Source organism: Ambystoma mexicanum, chromosome 9 (assembly GCF_040938575.1).
Source record: "Ambystoma mexicanum isolate Mex_15411 chromosome 9, UKY_AmexF1_1, whole genome shotgun sequence".
Taxonomy (NCBI): Eukaryota; Metazoa; Chordata; class Amphibia; order Caudata; family Ambystomatidae; genus Ambystoma; species Ambystoma mexicanum.
Genome location: NC_090931.1, coordinates 951,063,967 through 951,085,623, shown reverse-complemented (window position 1 = coordinate 951,085,623; position 21,657 = coordinate 951,063,967). Strand labels below are relative to the sequence as shown.

The 21,657-nt window shown below is 44.8% G+C and overlaps 1 protein-coding gene across 3 annotated transcripts; it reads right to left on the bottom strand.

Moving 5' to 3' along the window:
* Positions 1-12,105: 12,105 nt before the first annotated feature.
* Positions 12,106-21,292, bottom strand: ATP5MC3 (ATP synthase membrane subunit c locus 3). 3 transcript variants are annotated; one of them, XM_069616139.1, is made up of 5 exons: positions 21,158-21,292; positions 20,892-20,988; positions 20,096-20,173; positions 19,472-19,650; positions 12,106-12,337 (listed from the first exon to the last, which is right to left on the bottom strand). In XM_069616139.1, exons 2-5 carry the CDS (start codon positions 20,928-20,930, stop codon positions 12,223-12,225), a joined length of 411 nt encoding a protein of 136 aa, XP_069472240.1. In that variant the 5' UTR covers positions 20,931-20,988; positions 21,158-21,292; the 3' UTR covers positions 12,106-12,222. The 3 variants fall into 3 exon arrangements, with proteins under 3 accessions (XP_069472240.1, XP_069472242.1, XP_069472241.1); XM_069616141.1 differs by having other exon boundaries at positions 21,098-21,176; XM_069616140.1 differs by having other exon boundaries at positions 21,108-21,175.
* Between the last annotated feature and the right edge of the window lie 365 nt (positions 21,293-21,657).

Here is a 21,657-nt window from a genome sequence, read left to right as displayed (position 1 = left end):
ATCTTAGATCGTGCGGCTTATCTGCAGATACAGGATTACCTGGCATCTAACCATCTCCTTGGTCTAAGACAGTCCGGCTTCCGCCCTAGGCACAGAACCGAGACTGCGCTTATAGACCATAAGACACACATTGAGGACCTTAAAGACAATGGCAAATTAGCCCTGCTACTTCTCCTTGATTTATCAGCGGCATTTGACCGTGCCAACCACCACATCCTCTGGCAACACCTCAAAACTGCTGCTCATTTTTCAGACATAGCCACCACATGGATGAGATTGTTTTTGAATAACAGATCCATGGGGGCCTTCTCCCCTTCCGCAGCCCCATCACCAGTACTATGTGGGGTCCCACAAGGATCTTGTTTCCCCCACACTCTACACACTCATTCCGATCACGGGTGGCCACATTGACACTAAAGCCCTTAAATAGGTTCATCAAGTCATACAGGCTTGGATGGCGCAACATGAGCTATTTTATGACGATAAGAAAGAGCTCCTCATCCCTGGTTTAGAGAATCGGAATAAACTGGACCCGGCCTTCAATGCCTTTAACATTGATGGTAACACTATCAAGGTGTCTAACACCAAAACCCTCGGAATCTACCGCAACTCCACACACTCAGACAAACCAACGCAGTCATTGCAGCTTTGGCATACACCTGCAAATTGATCTCAGCCTGCCGCCTGTTCCTTGCCAGACCCAACTGCATTACGCTCGCCAGGACCTTGGTTATGTCTAAACTAGACTATTGCAATGCTCTATACCTAGGGACTAGTCAACGCAATTTAAACAAACTTCAGGTTATTCAAAATAATGCCATCAGGGCTGCCCTCAACTTTCCTAGATCTTCACACATTTCAGACACTAGACGAAGCCTTCACTGGCCATCGGTCTCCCAAAGAATTTCTCTTAAAACCCTCACACAAATGTGCGAGCAACCAGGCCCAGCCTACTTGCCAATCCGATTTACTAACCACTCCTCAACACAGCCCCTGAGATCTGCCCAATTGCATAGCCAAGATACAAGTTCCAAAAAGCGGGCGGGATGAGCTTCCCTGACCAGGCCACTAAACTTTGGAACTCTATGCCCAACCCCATTAGGACTGAGCCATTGTTGCACTCCTTTAAACACAAAAGCCAAGCTACATCTTCTCTCCTTGCATAAGGGTTAACTGTTTGTAACCGCTGTTCATCTGTAAACTACCATATCTGTGTCTTTTGCCGTTTGTAAATATGTACATCTGTATCTTTGTTCTTGTGCAATTGTATCTCAAGATCAGCACCCAGATGCCTTTGGGTAGGGCGCGCTAAACAAAGTTAGGTAGGGCTATAAGGATAAGACAGCGATCACTCCGAACGAGCAGTAGGACAAATTCCGCTTACATAGAGGGAAGAAACATGGACGATTGAGAAAGATAAAAGCAGAGAAAGGCGGAAACAAAAAAGCAAGAGAAGAAAGGAGACATGAGAGAAGGGAAATGTGAAGTGAGGAGAGGAAGCAAAGAGGTAGAGAGAAAGTGAGAAAACAAGATTGAAAGGAAGAGCTAAGGAAATGGGGAATGAAAGGGATGGAGATTAACTGAAGTTGGAACTAGGCCAAGAAAAACAGCGAAAGGAAGCCTATGCGATTGTCAGGGAACATATGCTCTGGGAAAAGGAGAAAAATAAGGAACGGAAGCAGGAAAGAGAAAGGAGGAACGACGCAAAAGAGAAGTGGAGGAGATACACACTTCTGGATGAAGATAGAGTAGCACGAAGGAGGATTGGTAATTTTCACAGAAGCTGTATGGATGGTGGGGTACTCAGTCCCCACATAAAGAGCGGAAAAAGCAACGAAAGGTTTGCATTGGAAGAGCCCCCTTAATAAATAAAAGGTTTTGAAGATAGAAGAGCGATGGCAGTTATGACATGTTTTCATATGAGGAAAGAAAGCCCTTGGACAGGCTTAACACCAGGGGTAGAGAAGAGCAGATTCAATGCCCGAGCTTCTTGAAAGCTCCAGGATTCCAAAAGTATAAGCTTGTGAATAGGTTGAAAACCAGAACGGATGTTACAGGTGCACTATCCAAGCAAAAGGATCAGACTATTGGGGCAAAACAGTTAATGCAATTCCCATTGAAAGAGTGAGGCGGGGGTTTATATAGCATGGCCACAAACGGACAAGGATTATTTGAGGTGTAAGTTACCATCTCAAACATCAGGAGCGTACAAGTGGATTTATGAACTAGAGAGAATGACATCAGGGATGTTAACAGTGGGTGACAAAGTTTTCTTGCTGCAGTGGGTGACAAGTGTTGCTTGCTGTCAACATTGGGGAAGAGGGCTAACATTTGAAATGAGCAGGGTATCCTGGAGTGACAGCTCAGACTACGATTCATGATGGAGCACCTAGGGCTGATGCCTGGAGGGCACCAGAGTGCAAACCCTCAAAATGCGTGATGAAGATGAAGTTGCTTACATTCAAGAGAGGTTTACTTGATACGAGGCAACCATGGGATAAAAACATATCTATTTTTGCATCAGATATTGTGTCAGGGATTGCCTGAACCAGTGCAGAGAAGAAAAAAAAATATTTACTTGTATATAATCTGATAATTTTACAAGGTTCTTTAGGACGTGATGAGACAAGTTTCAATAAAAGTCAGCTTATTTTTTTGTGCAATAATTTAAGACCTGGGTTTGATGGTCGTGGTCAAAGTGGTTGAACTTGTAGTTTTACTGCACTTTCTTGATCAATCCGATGCAGGTCGGCCATTTGATCGAGTATCAGTAAAGATGTAGTCATTTTCAGTGCTGCATCAAAGATTTTTACTGTCACTATGGTATATCTGGTTGTTTCCCCTGCTATTAGGCGACGCCACCAGGTATCCTCTTCCCCGATTGGTGCATTTCCAAAAAGCAGGGTTAAAAACGCAACCCGAAAGTTTTTGGGCATTTCATTAGAAGACGTCTTATGTTCTCCTGTTCAGATTAGTCGTTACACAACCTGCATTGGTTAGAAATTGCGATTGCTCGAATGTTGCGGATTTCCTGCATTGGGAGCAAGTTTAAACATATTCTCATGAACGTTTTCTATAATGATTTATCAGGGAATTTAGAACAGTAAGCTAATGGCATTTTCAGTTTGTAACCGATGGTAAATGGCTCAGTAGTTGATTTGCCGTGGCTTTGTCACGTGTGATCCAATCTTGGAGTCACAGTTTTGTTTTTACTCTTTCAGGGTTGGTAATCGGATCTTCCTGCATGCATGCCAGTTCTTACAATTTGCTCTGCAAGTTGCGTTCCCAGTTGTTTAGTGCTTTGCATCGCCCCTTTTGGAGTTCAAGACGGATGATCTTATATATCTCTAGGGTATTGGGAATGAACATTTTCCTCAGTAGCTGCATTTGGCTTTGTTCGACTGATGCTGCCAAAGATTGTAAACCTAGTTCGCGTCCAATAGCTGCTATTGAGGATGACTTCGGGAGACCAAACACTGACTTCCACAGGTGACCTTCCAAGTTCATACAGAGTAGATGGAAAATTGAGGCATGCATCCATTCCGTAAATCAGGGAGGGCACCATTTTGGATTTATAAAACTATTGTTGGTATGAAGGAGAATTTTCCATACTTTTCATCTACCAGTCTGGTTTGTGTTGTTAGTGTTTTTGTTTTATTCCTTAGTGCTTGTTGCATCATTTTTTCATTGCCGTATTTGGCCAAGTTTGATAGCTGCTGTTGAAGTCCAAATTTGTGTTTGATCTAAGAGGATCAAATCATCTGCGTAGAGGATGTGATATATTGGGTGATCGCCGATTTTCGGGGGAAAAGATCTTACCGTTTCTTCAGTGTTGAAAGTCCCAGAGAAAAGCGATGAAGAGGGCTGGAGCCAACAGGCAACCCTGTTTGACTCCACGCTCCGATTTGATTTCATCTGACAATAAGCCCCGGTTTGTAAGTCTTACCCGTAGTTTAGTGTCGGTGTGTAGAGCGATCACTGGTTCAAGAATGTCTGCAGGGCATTTGCAAGTATTTAGCTTGGTCCAGTTCGACGATTTATTTTGTCAAAGGCCTGTGACATGTCAATAAATGCTAGGAAAACTGATACTGTCTTGATGTTTTTTATAACGTTTAATAAGAATATTGATGCTGGTACTGGCATTTTTCAAGAAGCCAGTTTGAAAGATATCCGAGCAGGGCGATGTTCAGGCCCACTTTTGAACTCTTGTGTAGCAAAGAGGCAAATATTTTGCCGATTATATCCATCAAAGCAATAGGACGATAGGTCACTTCTCATTCCTTTCTTGATCGGTATCAATACAGCTACAGCTTCAGTCCATGATATGGGGATCTGCTTTGTGCTTTGCAGTGGGCAAAGATTATGCTCATTAAGATAGACCATTCATCCGGGTGCTGCTTGAGGTCAATGTTCGTTAGACCGTCTGGGTCCGGTGCGCTCGATGGTTTAAGTTTCACGATAGTTGCTCTATCTTCTGCGTCTGTGAGGTCCGATATTAATGGAGCGAAAAGGTTGGAAAAGTGGCTTATCCAATCAGATTCAGGGACAGAATTGATTAGCTGGTCGTTAATTTGTAGATCTTTGCTCTTTATCAAGGACCAGAAGTCTCGAGAGTTCTTATTGGTTAATACCTTTAACATGTTTTCCGCGTCCTTCCGATAGCGTTGCCCTGTGATTTCTTACCCAGATCTTGTAGCTCCATGTCGCCACCTTAAAGGAGTTACTCCCTTCCTCAGAATTGGGCAATTTGCACAGTCACCTTGCTTTTGGCTGCAAGTATTTAGTCATATTCGTGTCTACCCTTTTCACCTTATTCTTTTTTTCCTTTCATAGTGCCTTGTTTGTAAGGAAGCAGTAACGGAAGGTAGTTTGGCCTGATCATTTTAGTATCGAAGATGGTATCTACAGGTTTCACACTATTTGTTAGTTATGCGTCTTCTGTCTGCTGCTGTTAGTCTTAGGCTCATCTGGCGTGAATTCAGCTCCACAGCCAATTCTATTACTTCACATTTAGCGTTTAGATCTCCGCAGTTGATAACGTGACTAGTTTCCAAGTTCAATTACGAATTTGTTAATTGTGTCGGCAACTTCGGCACAGAAGATGTCATTGTTAACTCCAAGGATTCCAATACAGATTTATTATAGCCACATTAGTTTTCGTTTGATCACCATATCTGGTTTGATAAGGTCCCAAGTGGCTAAAAGGGCTAGAATTCCATAGGTCCCTACCACCTTTTTTTCGATGTTAATTCCTGAGCCTGCTTGAACTGCTGTCAAGAGGCCCGAGGAAGGACGCCCTAAAAGGCCTTGCACCGCTGGTGATATCTGGATCTCGTAGCCATCAAGTGCCAGCTTTTCTTGTAACCAAGTCTCTTGGAGACATATGTCCAGAGTTTCCATGCGTTTGAGCCTCAGGATTGGCTAAATGATCGTGGCCTCGTGTGTTCCAGGACCCCATTGTTATCGGTTTTCCTTGCATGGAATCTGATCCGTGGAAAGTATTGTTGAAGTTTTGGTTGTTTCCTTTTCTTGGTGGCTATATCCTATTGTAGAATTTTAGGGCGTCTCAACCAGTTCCATGGTCCAACCAGTTCCACGGTCTGGACAAGTTGTTGCCCCGTCGATTTTGGTAGTTAGCCAGTTGAGTTCTCTCTGCTGGCTTGTCTTTTGGCGATTTTTGTTAGGTGTATGTTCTGTCCGACCTCAATCTCCTGTCGTTTCTGAAGGTGTTTCGGTTGTAGTGTGACGGATCAGGACTGATGTTTCTCGAGTGGCTTGATTTCTGCGTGTCCTGAAGTTTTTTTTAATAAATCAGTTTTTGTAATGTGTTTTCATAATATTTGTTTAGTTGTACGTCTCGAGATTTGATGGTAGAAGGTGGATCAAAAAAGTTCTGATATGCGAAAGCCCAGTGATTCAAGGTCAGAGTAGGACTTGTTTTATTTCACATAGAGCTGTCTCTTATGTGTAGATATGCTTTTGCTTTTTGTCCTTGTGATACGGTTCATTAAGAGAAAAATCTTCAGTTTTTAAAGTGCACAGTTTTTGAATTTTGCTAAGTATTTTCAAGATAGTGTTTCTGTTCAAAATCATGGTTTCTTCATGGGGCCATTTACTCCATCTTAAAGGTGCGAATATGGTTAGAATGAACAGACCAGTTTGTAGGTTCCTGGTGACGTTTGACTGGATCAATTTCCCTCTGTGGCCCTCTAATTTCCTAGATTCATTTTGTGGTCCGGATTTCACTATGTTCATACTGGAAAGGACTGATTTGATTCATACGCTTGGTCTTTGCAAGCGTGGACTTGTTTCGATGAATCCACATTGACACTGGGGTTCTTTTTCAGATTTAAAGCAAGAGGATAGGTTTTCTGGTTTGTGGTTACCTTGACAGCCTGAATTGAGTCATGGACCACTTCTACATCTTCCTCTTGATCCAGATGGAGCGTTAAGGTCATCAATGATGAGTTCACATTAATTCTTTTGGGGTTATAGGAGATTTGTCGACGACTTATGTCCTGGTCGTCATGCTGGCTGTCTTTCGGGGTGCTGGTTGGTTTTGTCAGTTAAGTAACTGGAGTTTTGTCTTGCAGTTGAGAAAGTGGTTTAATTTGTTTAAAAATGGCCGGGGTTTTGACAGTGGACTTCTTTTGAAGTCCTTGTTTAAGATTAGTAGTGTCTTTCTGTGAGTTGTTTTGATGCGTCTAACAGTGTTTTGACGCTCTCTGGAAGTCTTACTGAGGGTTGAGCGTTTTTATTCATCGACTGCATCTGTAAAGGAGTTTTCCTCAAGGATTACTGGCGACCCATTGGTTGAGGTTGTTGGCTTCGTGTTTGGTATACTCGTTATGATTTCTTATTTATATTTTTCTTCCAGGGCTGCAATTTGAGTCCCACCATCGTTCTTGATCGGCCGCTTTTTGTTCCAGGGCCGTTACGAAACCTTCCACGAAAATGAATATGTGCATCATGGCTGTTATTGTTAGCGAGTCTTTCATCGAGTCGTTTATAGACTCATAACTTGCCGAAGGGAGCCAGGGCGATCGCAGACATGATTGACATGTCAGGTTTTTTGATGGGGAATCTGTCCTTTGAAAATATTTTGCTTGATCTATTTTTGCCTGTGTGTTGACCGCTTTTTGCTAGTCTAATTGATGGCATAATGGGACGCACATAGTTTCTGAAGCCTTTGTTTTCTTTGTGGATGTTGAAGCCAGAGATGGCTCAGGTGTCACGCGATCATTTTCATAATATTTCTTCAAAATGGGTGATTGTTCCCGTTGCCTGGACCGGCAGATTAGGAGTTATTGGTTCATTCAGCACATCTTTGATGTTAAGATGTCTTCCGTAATGTGTGGTTCAAGCTGCCCACTATTGGGGTGGTTTTGGTGCAGGGGCGATTTCAAAGACTGCATCCAGCATTTCTGCATTCTATTTCCAGTTTTCTTTTTAATTGTTTGGTAAAAAAATAAAAGAAGTCTTTCAGGGCGGTTGACATTAATGGATTTGGAAAAGATGTATTGTGTCTGTTTTTTTAATTGAGGCTGTTTTTTTAGCACTCCTGTGTTGGTTGTTTCCAGAGTTTCTTACCCCTTTTCTTATGGGGACTACTTTTTTGTATATCGCTAATGCTTTCATTTTTTTTGTAGGTACAGATCAAAGTGATGCTGTTCTATTGCAGCTGTGCGGGTGGAGACTTTCCTCCGGCGCACTAACAGTTCTGAACTCCAGGTGTTACGATGGCCATGGGTGGTGGCACAGCGGTGTCGTTTTCAGGTAAGCACTCAAGTGAGATGGAAGCGGTTCGCCATGTATCAACACCTGGATGTAATTTATAGCCGAGCCCGGTTCCAGATCCGTAGACCTGGCTGACAAAATTGTTAGTCTCTTTTGTCGTTTGGTTTCTATTCCTGCCCATATGGCAATGGGACGGCTGCATTCCCGGTCGTAGTAGTTGCCTCTGCCGGCAGACTGGAGTCAGTGCAGAGGCGTCCTCCAACGCCATCAGTCGTGGCGCCACTCGCCGCAGCGGCGGCCTGCCAGCCGGTGCACATCTCTGAGTTTGTCATTAACTGCTAAGAGTTTCTTGCAGCGCAAGTCGCTCCTGGCCAATTGGGGCAGCAATATTCTTTTGACCCACATCATTGCTCTCTAGGTTAGTGGGCTAAGTCGAGGGGGTTGGGGGGGGAACTCCATGTATAACTGGTAAGTTTTGTTTCAAGATCTCCCGATCCGCGTCGTTTGCCCAGCTAAGAGATTTATCAGCATCGAGGTCTGAGTTTCTCTTTCTGCTTTCCAATTTGGACATTAAACCTTCAGCGCAAAGCTCTCCCGCTGATATGGCGGTGAGAGAAGGGGCGTCCCAGGGCTCTTCCGATGTCACCATGATGACCGAACACCCACCCCGACAGACTTTTAGACGTCTGGAGCTAAGATCTTTTCCACGCCCCCCCCCCCACCTCTTTTGGAGGAGCAAGTCTGGTCCCGAGGGGCTCCATGGCTTACGTGGACTGCAGTAGTAGACTGCTCTCCAACCTCAGCAGTGCCAAACTAGAGATTTTTTTTTTAAATCAGTGATAACTTGTGACTCAGGTAGAACCCCAAACAGTGTCCAGAGCACAAAAGCTAGCTGTGCTAACAGACGCGTTTTCTCAATTTTCTCTCAATTTCCCCACTATGCTTCACAGTGTACAGCACCTAGAATGACACACAGTGCGTACGTAGCAGGAGAAAAGTAAGGTAGGGAGTGCATGGATATTTAAAGTATTGGCGGTTCCCGAGCAGACAGGGAAAACTTGTGTCAACGATCTGGATCACAGCAGCCTCACTCCTCCCACACTGCTCACCTTACGGCTCACAGAACTCTGGGGTCGGCTCACAGGTCAACCACCGTTGGCTGCAGTACTACACGGGAGTACGGGAGCCACCCACACCAACGTCTGCAAATACTTCTCTGCTCGCAGCTTCAGTTTGCCGGGTTCGAGGAAAGGACCTCGCTAGCACTCGCTCCGATAAGCTCAAGCCACCAAGCCGCACTGACCAGCAAGTATTACGCACTTCCAAATCAGCCGCTTCCGACAGCCGTAATCTCAGTGCAGAGACAATTGAAATGGTGGGAATGGAAGTGAAGCCATGGCAAGTGAGTCAACTATAGCTCATAATTGTCAGTTAAGGTAAGAGAAAAGCAATGGGGAGAGAAAAAAAAAAAGTTAGTCAAAAGCTATCAAAGTGAAGGACATAGCACGCAGCCAATGGCTGGAGGGAATTTAGCAGGAAGAGAATCCAATTACTGGCCACAGCCCTCCAGATAAGGTGCGTATTTCTCCATTTTTTGCATGTAATTATGGCCATTATGGAGTATTTCATTTTCTTCTGCGTACCGTTTACTCTATTTATTTTCATTAAAATCATACTTTGCTCCACTAGATGGCACTATAGTGCAAAAGGTGTCTTTGATCTGCACTAGTGTGCCGTACTGGGTCTTGGAGTGAAGGAACAAGCCCCTAAAAATGAAATACAGGCCATAGGTGTCCTCCAGGGAATGTTTTCTGCATTCCTTGGGAAGAAGTCCATGCGGGCCAGGAGCTCCGCACGAGAGGAGTAAAACGGAAATAAAGAATTCACCCATTTCATCGTCTGTGGGGAGGGCATTTATGGACCAATGTCTCGCTTGGTCAAGGGCTCGAGGAGGAGGAGCCTTTATTTATGCGATTGGCCAGAGTAAGCCAGGGACGTAGAGGCAAACATTAAATAGCAGCCTTGAGACCACCGGAAAGGGAAGCCTTAAAGTACATGGTGAAACCAGGCTCACATCATGTTGTGTCAAGTTGTTAACGCATTCTCCACACCTTGGGCCTTCCTGCAGAGCTAACGCATGCGGCATAATCAGTGCATTGCTCTACCCGCTTGCCCCTTCCCTCCAAGATCAGCCCCTCGCAAGACATTTCCTGCGCAAGTGTCCTTCACTCCACAGTACTGCCGCATACTTTCATAGTAAGAGTAGCCTTGGGCTCGCAGCTGAGACAGGAGGCCACAAACCCACAGTGATACCAGGAGACACCAGGCAGGCGAGAATCCTGCCCTTTTGCTGCCATCTCACCTGCGTTGGGATGCTTTTTCCTTTCTCCCGAGCCAGTTCTACAATCGGCTCAGGCCGAGATTCAAGCACTGACAGTTTACCAGGTCTCACTAGGCAGACACATGGCTCTGCAGGTTAGTGCTCGGGTTGCAAAAATGTCTTTGTCAGTGGCAGAGCCTTTCATATGCATAATATGCAAAGTGAGCAACCCAAAATGCATTTAATTGTGTTTATATTAACACATGATTAAATGGGTGCTTTATATAGCCGAGGTCTACTAGCTTGACACAAAAAAAAAATAAAGTTGCTTTAAGTCACTAATAAATGTTTTCAACATCATGAACAATGAGCTGGAGGTTTGTTGCAAATAATCTCTCTATCCGAGTTTTATACAACATCTTTTATTACATGTCAGTACTGTGGGGTTAACTAGATCTTTCAGGTTGATTATCTTGCATTCTGGGACTTCAGTATACCATTCAGGATGAACATTAAAGCCACAACGATATAGCTGTAAGGATTTACATGTAGTCATGCAATTTTGTGTTTTTTGTAAGTAAACTCTGTAAGACATTTAGTGTTGGCCTTGAAAATCCAAACTATTTGTACCAAGTAAAGCTTGGAAGCGATGGTCAAATTTGCAGAGTGGATTAAAATCCCTGCTTCACAGTTCAGGTTTGTGATCTGGATCCCATTCAGCACTCCCACTTGCCTACCCGCCCCATTTGTCTGGCCACCCCACTCCCTCCTTTTTTGGATGCAGCCAGAGTACCAGTAGTTCTTTTTCTTCCACTTCCCCCACTCTTTAGAAGTGGCCACCACCCCTCCCATTTCAACAGGTTCAGTGCTGTGGGGCGTGTACAGTGCATTGAAGCTCTAGCAAATACGCAACGACATGGGGATCACAAATGCATTTCCACTAGCAGTTTTGTAATGCTTGGACCAGAGTTGCTTCTGGTGTTTCCCATTTTGGGAACTAATGCATGCAATTGTTTCGTTGCATGTCTGAATCTGGCCACCCCCTTCATAGCCTACATATCTGCGTGCGTGTTAGAAGCTCATTCTTCCCCAGTTCCAATTCACATGTCTACAAATGACTCTATAGGCGAATGTGAATTGAAATCATGCAGCAAGGTTAAGGATGTAAGGAAGAAAGAGCATGCAAACAGAAGAATGAAATGCAATGGGGACAAAAATAAGGAAGGTACAGAACAAACAAGTGAAGCAGACAAAAATTAAGATGGCAACTGAGGAATATGTAGACAGAAAATCAGGGAAAGCCTGTGGAGACAAGAACATGATGACGGAAGCAAGAAGTTGAAGCATGGTTCATGAACCTAAGGTCACTCAGACATGCAACAACCCACCTCTGGAAGAACCCGTCAGGCATCCTAGCAGTGTAGTCTTACAAGGCGAGCTGTCAAATTCATATAGGCTTGACAAACAGCTAGCTTGTGTCAGTACAGCTAGGGTAGTTACACATCAAAAACGTAAAAAAATGAGTAGTTAATGTTAAGGACATTTGTACCTCCCGCGCACTATCACCACCGTAGTGGTCCCTTGGCGCTCTGGAGGCTCTGAAAGAGGGGGAGGAATCAGGCGCGATGTGCTGTTGGTGGCATCAGCCCGGTGGGTCCGTTGGCTGGGCCTGGGGTGTTTGCAGCCGGTAGTCATGTACTGTTGTGCAAGGCTATGTGCGTTTGTTTTGTTGTTGCAATGTAGTGAAGTTTGTGCGGTTTGTTGTGCTGTAGGTTTTGGTTGTGTTGGTTTGGAGTTTGAGAGGTGTATGCAGAATTGTTAGTAGGGTTGGTTAATTTGCATCTCTATCCTGAATTGAAGCGCTCGGCTTGCGTATTACATAAATATACTTTGAAATCAAAACACAGGTTTTGTAGTGAAGGTGCTCGCTATAGTGGTGTAGCATGACGTGGTTAGTTTGAAATGTAGGATGTAACACTGGCCACAAGGAGGCAAAGATTGTAACATTCCAAAACAAGAGTATCAATAAAAAAAAAAAAAAGTCACCATTACAAGTTTCACCATTTTTAATTAAACAACTTTGGAAAGAATTTACAATCCTGTGACAATACATCTCTTGGAGTTACACCTGCATTATTTAAATCCAACATTTTGTACACCACACTTCACATGGCGAACAGGATCAAGAATGCAACCATCAAACAAAACAGACCCATGGCTTCAGACAGGGCAAATCCAAGGATAGCGTAAGAGAAAAGCTGTTGCTTCAGAGAAGGGTTCCTAAAATAGAAAATTAAGTGTTAGTAGACAATAGCGGTGGTGCAATGCTGAGAATCAAACAGGACAAGAAAAGTGCAACACAGTGCAACTATACCAGCAATTTAAGACACTAGGACTACTGTATCGTAATTTACAGCATTTTTTAGAGGGTATCACAGCGTTGATAACTTGACTGGTTACACACTTTTAGGATACTGGTTACATACAGTTACAACATGTACAGAGAACTAGAATGATATGGTTTAGACCTACTCGAATTTATCGAAGAGCCAGGTTTTGATAAAACGCTAGTGCAATCTCTCATGGGAGCTGGTAATGTGTTCCAAATCATAGGTGCAAGTACTGGAAAGCTGGAGCCTCCCGCACGTTACATTTGTAACGTGGAACATCCAGGAATGCGCTCGAACAGATCTTGGTGAATGCGTAGACACATTTTGGGTTACACTGATGATCAGATAGATTGGGGGGGGGGGGGCATCATTACATTTGTGGGCAGCGATCAAGGGGATTCTAGCTGCAACAGTGAGCCAGTAACAATATGATTTTTTAATCCAAAGGCCACACGTAAAGCTTTACTGGAGAAGTTCTAATTTTGAGGTGGTGCCCAGAAGGATGTAAGGCAGTCCTGGGGTGTGAGGAATGGATGGCTGAGTGAGAAGTTTCGTATTGTAGGCGTTGGAAGAAGATAGGGCATTAATGTGATGGTCATGGAGAGGTTGGCATCTAGGTAGTTTTCGAAACTGGGACAGGAGTACCATCAATGTATGGCAGAGTAGCCCTCATCTAGGGATTTTAAACGGGTGGAAGAGCCTACAATGATGGGAGACCGGAATTAGGCTCCGTCCCTCGTCCATAATTTTTTTTACTTAAAACCATGTCCCGGTTTTGAGAAAGGGAGGGTGCCCATTGCAGAAAGGCAACATTTCAAGCTGAGATTTTAAATAAACAGCTGGATTACCCACCTTCTCATTACCACCTTTGTCAGACACCCCAGGGTAGCCTCGAACCACCAACCTGTTTTTGATAATAGCCATATGTATTTACTGATTTATGCATTTACTGATTCCCAATAGAGACTGGTGATTAAACAAGCATAGCAAACCCTGTAACAAAAAGTAAAAACTCAATGCCTAAGTGACATAAATCCACTATATAAGAGGTGCTGGAGATTTGAGGTTTGATCCCATGGGGATTGGATGGGCTCGGTCCTAGTCTTTCCTGCACTGGTTTATTTTCAAAATCTGGTCACCCTAGACAATGAGGATAGACAGGCTATGGGTGGCCATCCTGTTTAGGATAATTGTGATCTTATATAGTGGTAGTGTCTTGTTTGTGGTCCCCAATAATAGCTGGGTGTCATCTGCAAAGTTGGTGTAGGTAATGCCCATGGCATCAAGTGTAGCATGTTGGTGAGAGGCAAGAGCCTTTTAAGGGACAACTAGTGGTACTGCGATGGGAATTGGCAGCCTCAACCCTGAATTCTGGAGGTGCGTTCCGCTAGGAATTATTTGATCCATAGGGTGGCTTCAGTGAAATTTTAGCCAGAGCAAGGCACAATTTATGGTCTACCAGCTCAATAAACATTGACAAGGCTGAAAGACACATTGCTTGCTCGGCAGATAACAGGTTACCCAAGAGTGCGATCAGCGAACCCATTACAAGATAGATAAGTGGTTCGCATGTAGCCAACCAGTGTGCAACAAAGCCAAAATGTATTTAGCAAACAATACAATCATAGGTAGAAATGAAATGTTGGGCATTACGTACTTAGTCCTCACTCTGTGCAAACCTGCTCATACCAGCAGGTGCCGTTCCCACTGGAATGATGCGATGCCAACCCATCCTCCCGGGTTAGTACTCTCTACATAGCACCCTACACTAGGTCAGGGTCCTGCACCCTTTGGCTCTCAACATGGGGTACTTCTAAGTCAATTAAATACAGAGCTGGAGGGCAGTATACAATCATTTGGGGCAGCTCTGGAGCATATTTCATAACCAGCCAAGTTTTCTTGGAGTTCAACCTGTAACCATAAAGCTACACGCGTCTCTGCAGCAGGGACTATTGGTGCCATTTCTCCATCAGGCTGCAGGTAAGCGTTCTCCTGCTGCCCTGAGACCGCAAAAATGCCTTGCGAGGCCAGCGCAACCCTCACGGCATCCCTGGCACCTCTCCTGCTTCCCAACCTCCAGTCCCACCTCCCCAGGCCCTGAATAGCTGGATCCACTTGTGCACTGCAAGGGCCTAACCAGTGGGCACAAACTGCCCCACGACCTCGTGAGGCTTTTTTTTCTTTTAAACCTGGTGCCCCAGGCACCGCCCTCCCTATGCCCCTCACTCGGGCTCCATTTCCTCCTCCCAATCCGCCCACCAACCCAATGCTCCTGTGCCTTACTCCTCACTCCAGGGCAGCCCCTCTGGCTAAGGGCAGCTCCAGAAAGTGTCAGCAAGTGTCGGCAGGAGATGCCAGTAGCCAGCCGTAATCAGCACCGACCACCAAAAAAGTGTGGCATGGTTGGGGAGTAGAGCAATTACTCTACTCCAGAAAGCTCAGCCACTACGTTATCCTACCTCTAAACTGTGAAAGCTTGCGTATGCCACACTAAACGAGTAGAGCATGCACCACACAGATGTAATCAATTGCATACCTCCATCTTAGTCCAACATTCGAGACAGTGCACCGAGTTTACTGAATTATACTCTCACCCCATAAAACCGTCATAGTGCACGCTTAAAGATTACTATAAAGTTTAAGATGGATTCATGAACATTAGCTTGAGTCACCTCTAGATAGAAATGCGATTGTTAGCATGTCCCACACCTAGACAGAATTTATGAAAATCAACATGTCACACTTCGATGGAATCATGACCCATTAGCCTGCGTCGCATCTAAATACTGTGCATGTTAATATGCGCCAGCACATCCCACACTGATAAAAATGTGAATGTTAGCATGTGCCACACTGATGAAATCATGAACATTAGCCTAAATCACATCTAGTTAGAATGGAATAGTCAGCATGTGCCACATTTAGATGTAGCATGAGCCACTGTGATTATAAGCATATGCCACACCTAGACGTAATCGTGAACATTGTCCGGCGTCGCCTCTAGATGGAATCGTGAAGGTGAGCATGTGCCACAATGAGGTGGAGTACACGCCCGCCTCACTTGTGATTTAGACGTAATCATGAACATTAGCCAGCGTCGCATCTAGATAGGTTTAACCATTTAAATGCCAGCAACGAGCCGGCTCGTCGGTAAAAACCTGGATCTGAACAGGAAGGGTGGAGTGCCACAAAACCACAAGCATGGGTAGAGTTACACAGAATTTGGGAATTGGGATCTAGTTGAGCTATGGCAGTAAACAGAACGGAGGGGATACGCGTATCATTTGGGAGGGTGGGGGGGGGGGGGGGGGGGGGTTCATGGCCTGTACTCCAGACTGGACCATTTACGGGTATAGAGTACTTAACCAGACAGGACCCTGTCCAATCACCAACACTGGTGATGTTTGGAGTGATTGGGATCCTTTGGGGGCTGTGTTGGAGGATTTGGATGGGGCAGGGGGTTACTGGAGGAGGCTATATCCTTGTTGAATGAGGATCAATGAGTGATGTGGCAATACAGCAGGAGGCATTAAAAGCGAGGTAGTTTGCATGTCCCAGATGGTGGGGTTAGGCAGACCCTAAACAACTCCACGAAAAAGCCAGGAGGAGGGGAGGGGTCCAGAAACTAAAACAGATTAAGCAAAGTGACAGCAAGTCGGCAAACAGCTGGTGGAAAAGATGTCAGCACACAGGGAGGTCCAAGACTCCCTGACAAAGCTTGACCGGAGAAGTTACACTGAACATATACATGTGGGAAGGCGACAAGACAAGCTGGCTCCTAGCATGGTTAATACGACAGAACACCCAGGGAGAGCGATCACAAAACTGCGAGACCCGATGGGATACCTGGTGGTCACAAAGGTGAAAAACGAGGTGTTCCTGGAATATTATAAGCAACTGTATGCAACGAAAGGTACAGACATATGCAAGGGGGCAGAATATATGGGAAAGCATCACGGAGGAACCAGAGGGGAGCCCACTTATGCAAACACTTTTGAAAGTAGGAGGGGGAGGGGCAAAAGGGTATCCTGGGTATATGGGGCACTGCAATCAACGAAACGGGAAGGGAACCTAGCGGGCAAGGGAGTCCCCAGAACAGGAGAAATGGGCGAGTATGTGGGAACAGGTGAAGAAAACATTCAGGAATGCACAATTCCAACTCCACCCACTTTTACTAGTCGCAGTGTACCAGATACTGGAAAGACTACATTTCATAAATCAATCTTCGTCTCTCACTTGCCCGAGATGCAGAAGGGATCATGTGGCACATGGTAGATCAGTGTATTGGGGAGGTGTGCTGGAGCAGCTGAACGTTTATTGGAGTAGATACGAATGCACCTCATGGTGTGCGTCTGTGGGTGTCTACTACAAGGGGTTAAAAAAAAAAGTACACAAATTAAACTAAGATTCCTTCTGGGGCTTGGTGAATAGAGATGGTTGGAAAAAACCCAAGGGGGCCCCCCCATCGCTGGGGCAATGGCTTCAAGATGCACGTAGGACACTGAGGTGGCTCACCTAAACAAGCACAGAGACAAGAGTGCTCATCGGACTAGGGACAATTGCTGAATAAACTGGCATCCACGCAAGATTTGCCCTGTTAAGGGACTCGCATGCAGTCTAAATAAACAGATGGGGGGGGGGTGGGCGGGATAGAGAAGCACAATGGCCCACATACAACTGACAGCAATTTACAGATATTGAGGGATGTGGAGTCGAGAACTGATGGCACCGGGTAGGTTGTACAGTTTATTACTATGTTAAAAACTTAAGTGCACAGTCCTTTAGGTACACTGACTGGAGGGCAATTGTTACCAGCATTCTATTCTAAACAGCACCAGAATAGCCAGATACAAGAGGGATTTTATTTGAGCCATTGGGTGTTTCTCTATATGCATCAACAAAATAGTCCCCATTTAGTTCAAAATTCTAGAAGAGAATTAATTTGTGATGGTTGCGTGCTTATCTTGCATGGATATCCTGGTGTTACCCAGCGTGAGCAGGAAAAACCTAAATATTTACTTATTTCAAATTGAACCAAACTATTTGAGAATCTGCAATATGCTGAAAGACAGTGCTTATAGGTAGTTTATTCGTTCATTAATGAAGGATTAGAACACAAACCAGTGTAGTGACATGCAAGTAATAGAATTCATAAGAGATAGTCTAATGGAAAAATAAAATTGTCAATTAGTTGTGACTTAGTGATGCATAAATAACATGAATAAACACATTATTAAAAGAATGTGTACAGAGTTCGTTGTTGTGGGCACCACTTAATGAATCGAGTCTTGATTCTTAATAGCCCAATTAGTGGTCAATTTCATCTAACTTCGGTCCTCTATATGTGCCATTGCCGGCCATGATGGCACTACTTTTCAGAATAACGTAGTTAAAAACCCACACTCGAGACTAGTATTGCATATGGTGGTACACAGATGGATCGCCGCACTCCCATGTCAGAAGTTCCACCCGAGACTGACTGACCATGAGGCACACCAGGTTTTTAAGTACTGCAAACAACCGAGAAAGCAGCCCCACACAAATACTCAGTCCAGGAAGAACAAAGTAACCATGCAGTTGGCATGGGAGCGTTGCCAGCTTTCTTTTTCAGTACATTGGCGACACCACGCAGACAACCCGTTTCTTGTGGTGGGTGAAACGGGCAGCTACTCCAAGGGCATAGGATCAGCTGTTCCCGTTTCAATATGCCTTTGTGGTCAAACATGGCACGATTGCGAGTCGTAATTTGCTGCGACTTTTAGTGGGACGTCCCTTAAGTGCAAATACTGTGCCATTAGAAACGAGAAGGGTGCATGCTAAGCTGTGTAAATACCATCAACAGGTGAAATTATTCTTAATTGCCTTTCGATGTGTGTGACTTTTTTTAGCTCGTTTTTGACAAAGCCAACAATTGTAGATAGTGAAATGGTTGGTGCCTTTGTTGCATCAAAGAAATATTGTTCCCGGATGTGTGGGTCACCAGACCTTGGTCATAGGTGCAGAGTTTCAGTAAATAAAACCATTTGTACGATCTATAATGGCCAATGAAAAATATCGATTGAGAGCTCCGGGATATCAAAAGTAGATTTTGCAGCAGCCGATTCTAGGATAGTGTGCTTTAGACAGTTTTAACATGCACACAACTGATTTGTTTGGCAATATGGTACTAAAAGTTAATTGTAACAAGTGCCTTTGTTTATATTGCAATGATTCTGGAGGGGTTGCGGCCAGGTGGTAGGGGTCTTGCAAAATAGGGGTATTCTAGCATTCGAAAGTCTACTCCTGTCGACACCCTGCACCTATTGTGAACGTTAAATGTATAGCTTGTTAAGAGATGAATTAAACTTGACCTTTGTCACTTCAAACGCATTTACTACAATGCAACACAAACTAAACCGTAAGAATATTCAGGGGGACACGCTACTAGCCAGCCATAATATCACTCCCCACCTCAATTGTATTCTTTTAAGAGCCGATCACTAGTTCAAATATTTCACCCCTGAACACTGATCATTGAAAGGATACTTTTCAGACATGCTTTGTCAATCGTACTTTTGGGAACGTAACAGCAAAGGCTGGCTCGGCAGTCATAAATTGCATGCATCTTTAAGTGTACTGTCCAGGTTTACCGTTTCATTGAGTTCACATGCTAAAATAAGTCTATTCGCACTTCAGATTTGTCAAGCAAGTACAGTTGTCAAGCAAGTACAGCCCAATGTAAGACCTTTGAACAAGAAAAAAAAATGAGTGGAAAGGATAAATAATCATGGTTTATAGCATAGGGTACACACATGAAGTATAGAGCAGACCAAGGACCAACTGCTGGCCCCATGGTCTGCTTGGAGCAAGTCAAGGTCATTTGCTTGCTTCTTGTAGAACTGACCATGGTTTTTGTATTATTGGATCACGAACAGCTATGCTATAAAAGTTATGCTAACAAAGCTCGAAAATTTGAATGCAGAGTTATCCCAGGCTGTTGCAACACATGAATAGGAAAGTAGCAAACCACTGGAGTGTTTATTACCTGGCATAGCCGATGATTAGACTTCCAAACACTGTTCCAATGCCAGCCCCAGAACCAGCCACTCCAACTGTGGCTGCGCCAGCACCAATAAATTTGGCAGCAGTGTCAATATCTCGGCTGACTGCACTAGTCTGGAAATTCCTGAGTGCTATGGTGCTGCAAGGTAGTGCAGTGTTCCCCTGCAATATTAAAAAACAACTTAAGATTTAGCAAACTAAGGTGCATAACACATGACAAAGCAATAAAGTCAAAGATTCAACTAGCATAAGTGGTAAGAGTGCAAATTCCACAAAAGGCTAGGTTTTAGCTTTCTATGGATAGGCAACAGGCAGGGCACCATTTCACACCAAAAAAGACTGCACAGGGTTTTTGGAAGCTGTACACAAACGGTCACCGATCTAGATTCTGCTTTGAGCTTTAAGAGGCTGCACGTTTAAAGACTCGAAGGCAACTGGTGCCATACCCATTGGCAATGTAGGTTTCTCCTTAAAATTCTACCGTTTTAACGTGAAGGCATTTGACCTTAAGTGCACGCTACATATGGCACTAACTCCCGATAATCCATTTCAATGCCTGTTAAGTGCCAATCATGAAAAGTGAAAACAAGTACACATGCACATTTACCTCGCCAGTCCTGACCTCTGGCCGAGACAACAACGATGCTGAAATCGGTCTGCTCAGAGCTCGGGAGCCAGCACGGACCTATGAAAAGAAAACAAAGGCTTTATATTGCAGTTTGACAGTAAACCTCCCCAGCTGGTGGTTCACACCATGTAATGACAAGGGACACCAGGAGCCTTTCAAACAGCACTATCCCGGGACGTCAAGCCTGGATCGACCTTTCGCATCACCAAGGTCAGCGACCTTTAATCAAGGAATCAGAGACTTCGTCATAGGCGACCAGCACACCCATTTTACCATTGCATAGTCCAGACCATGCCATAACGTTTTTAATGGGAGACGAAACAAGATGGGGAACACCAAAGACAATTGTCTTCCTAAATATACAGCTGTTGTCTTTGGCTACCACCTGTGTACAATCTGCCAAATACAAACGAACAGTGCTACAGTTTAAAAACGGACTATTCACTACAAGAATGAAAGTTAAAATACGCAAAAAATAGACGCAAGATGCCCGCCGAAAACCTTCCGGCACAGGCCGCGCTTGCCCTTGGCAGATACCCCACTAGAGGTCACAGCAACAGACGCCTTCTAATCGCGGAAAGTGTCGGCGGCCGGTGCGAGGATCCCCGCCAGAGCTCGTCCCACCAGCCGGTCCTCCGGCGCACCCTTTAGGGGGCAGGAGGGGGTGGAAGGGCCCCGACATCCGCGGGTCCAGCAGGAGCCACGGGCCCAGTTTGCCTAAACACTCCCCTCAAACATGCACGCATACTCGAAACTGTCACGATTAACACTTTACCAGGGCGGGGGTGCAGACGAGCTTGGCGCAGGTGTACATTGCGAGACTGTGTGATGGTCCAAGGGGATAGTGCTGTCAGGAACTGGGTCCACCCGCTCTGCGGAAGAGAGAAAGGTCACAGAATGAGTATCCGATGAGAAGCGTGCCCACAGACCTCCGTGCACTCGGAAAGGATCTTAGGGAGAGCCAAAGAAGCTGCACTTTACGCAGAAATACCCGATGACTCTGGATGCAGCCAGCAAAAAACGGTGACTGCAGCTACCTACCGGCTGCAGAGGTCGAAGTGACTGGAGCAAAAAGCGCAGGCGCACTAAGCACTTATACGCGGCACCCGGATGCAAGCTGGCGAAAGCAGCTGAAGGTCACTTTGTACAAACTTTATTGTCAGATTACACTAGCACAACTTCCTTTGAGCGTAGAGAACGAACGAAGAGGTCAGTGGGCGGCTCCCTGTTCCGTCTCCCCGTTTCAACACGGAGAAAGCAAACAAGAGACCACACATTACGAAATCCAGAGCTGCACAAACGGCGAGAAGCGCAAATGAGCCAGCCGCATATTAGCTCGCGGATTGCCTCTACGCAAATACTTCTAAAACTTAAACAGATTGTTGGTACGATTTTTCGTGAGTTTTCTGAAAATTACATGTGCACTTTATCATTTGCAAGTTTCTTTTTGCCTTTAATTAGCAACACAACGATTTCAATTTTTTAAAATCGTTTTCCAATCTTTTCGGAAGAATACACTAACATTTGCAATTACCAACATG

Excerpts from the sequence above, each read along its gene's own strand:
- ATP5MC3 (XM_069616139.1), bottom strand. The coding sequence starts at position 20,930 with ATGTACACCTGCGCCAAGCTCGTCTGCACCCCCGCCCTG. Across the intron at positions 20,174-20,891 it reads TCGTCTGCACCCCCGCCCTG|GTCCGTGCTGGCTCCCGAGC; the intron begins GTAAAGTGTTAA and ends TTCTTTTCATAG. Across the intron at positions 12,338-19,471 it reads CTAATCATCGGCTATGCCAG|GAACCCTTCTCTGAAGCAAC; the intron begins GTAATAAACACT and ends TTTCTATTTTAG.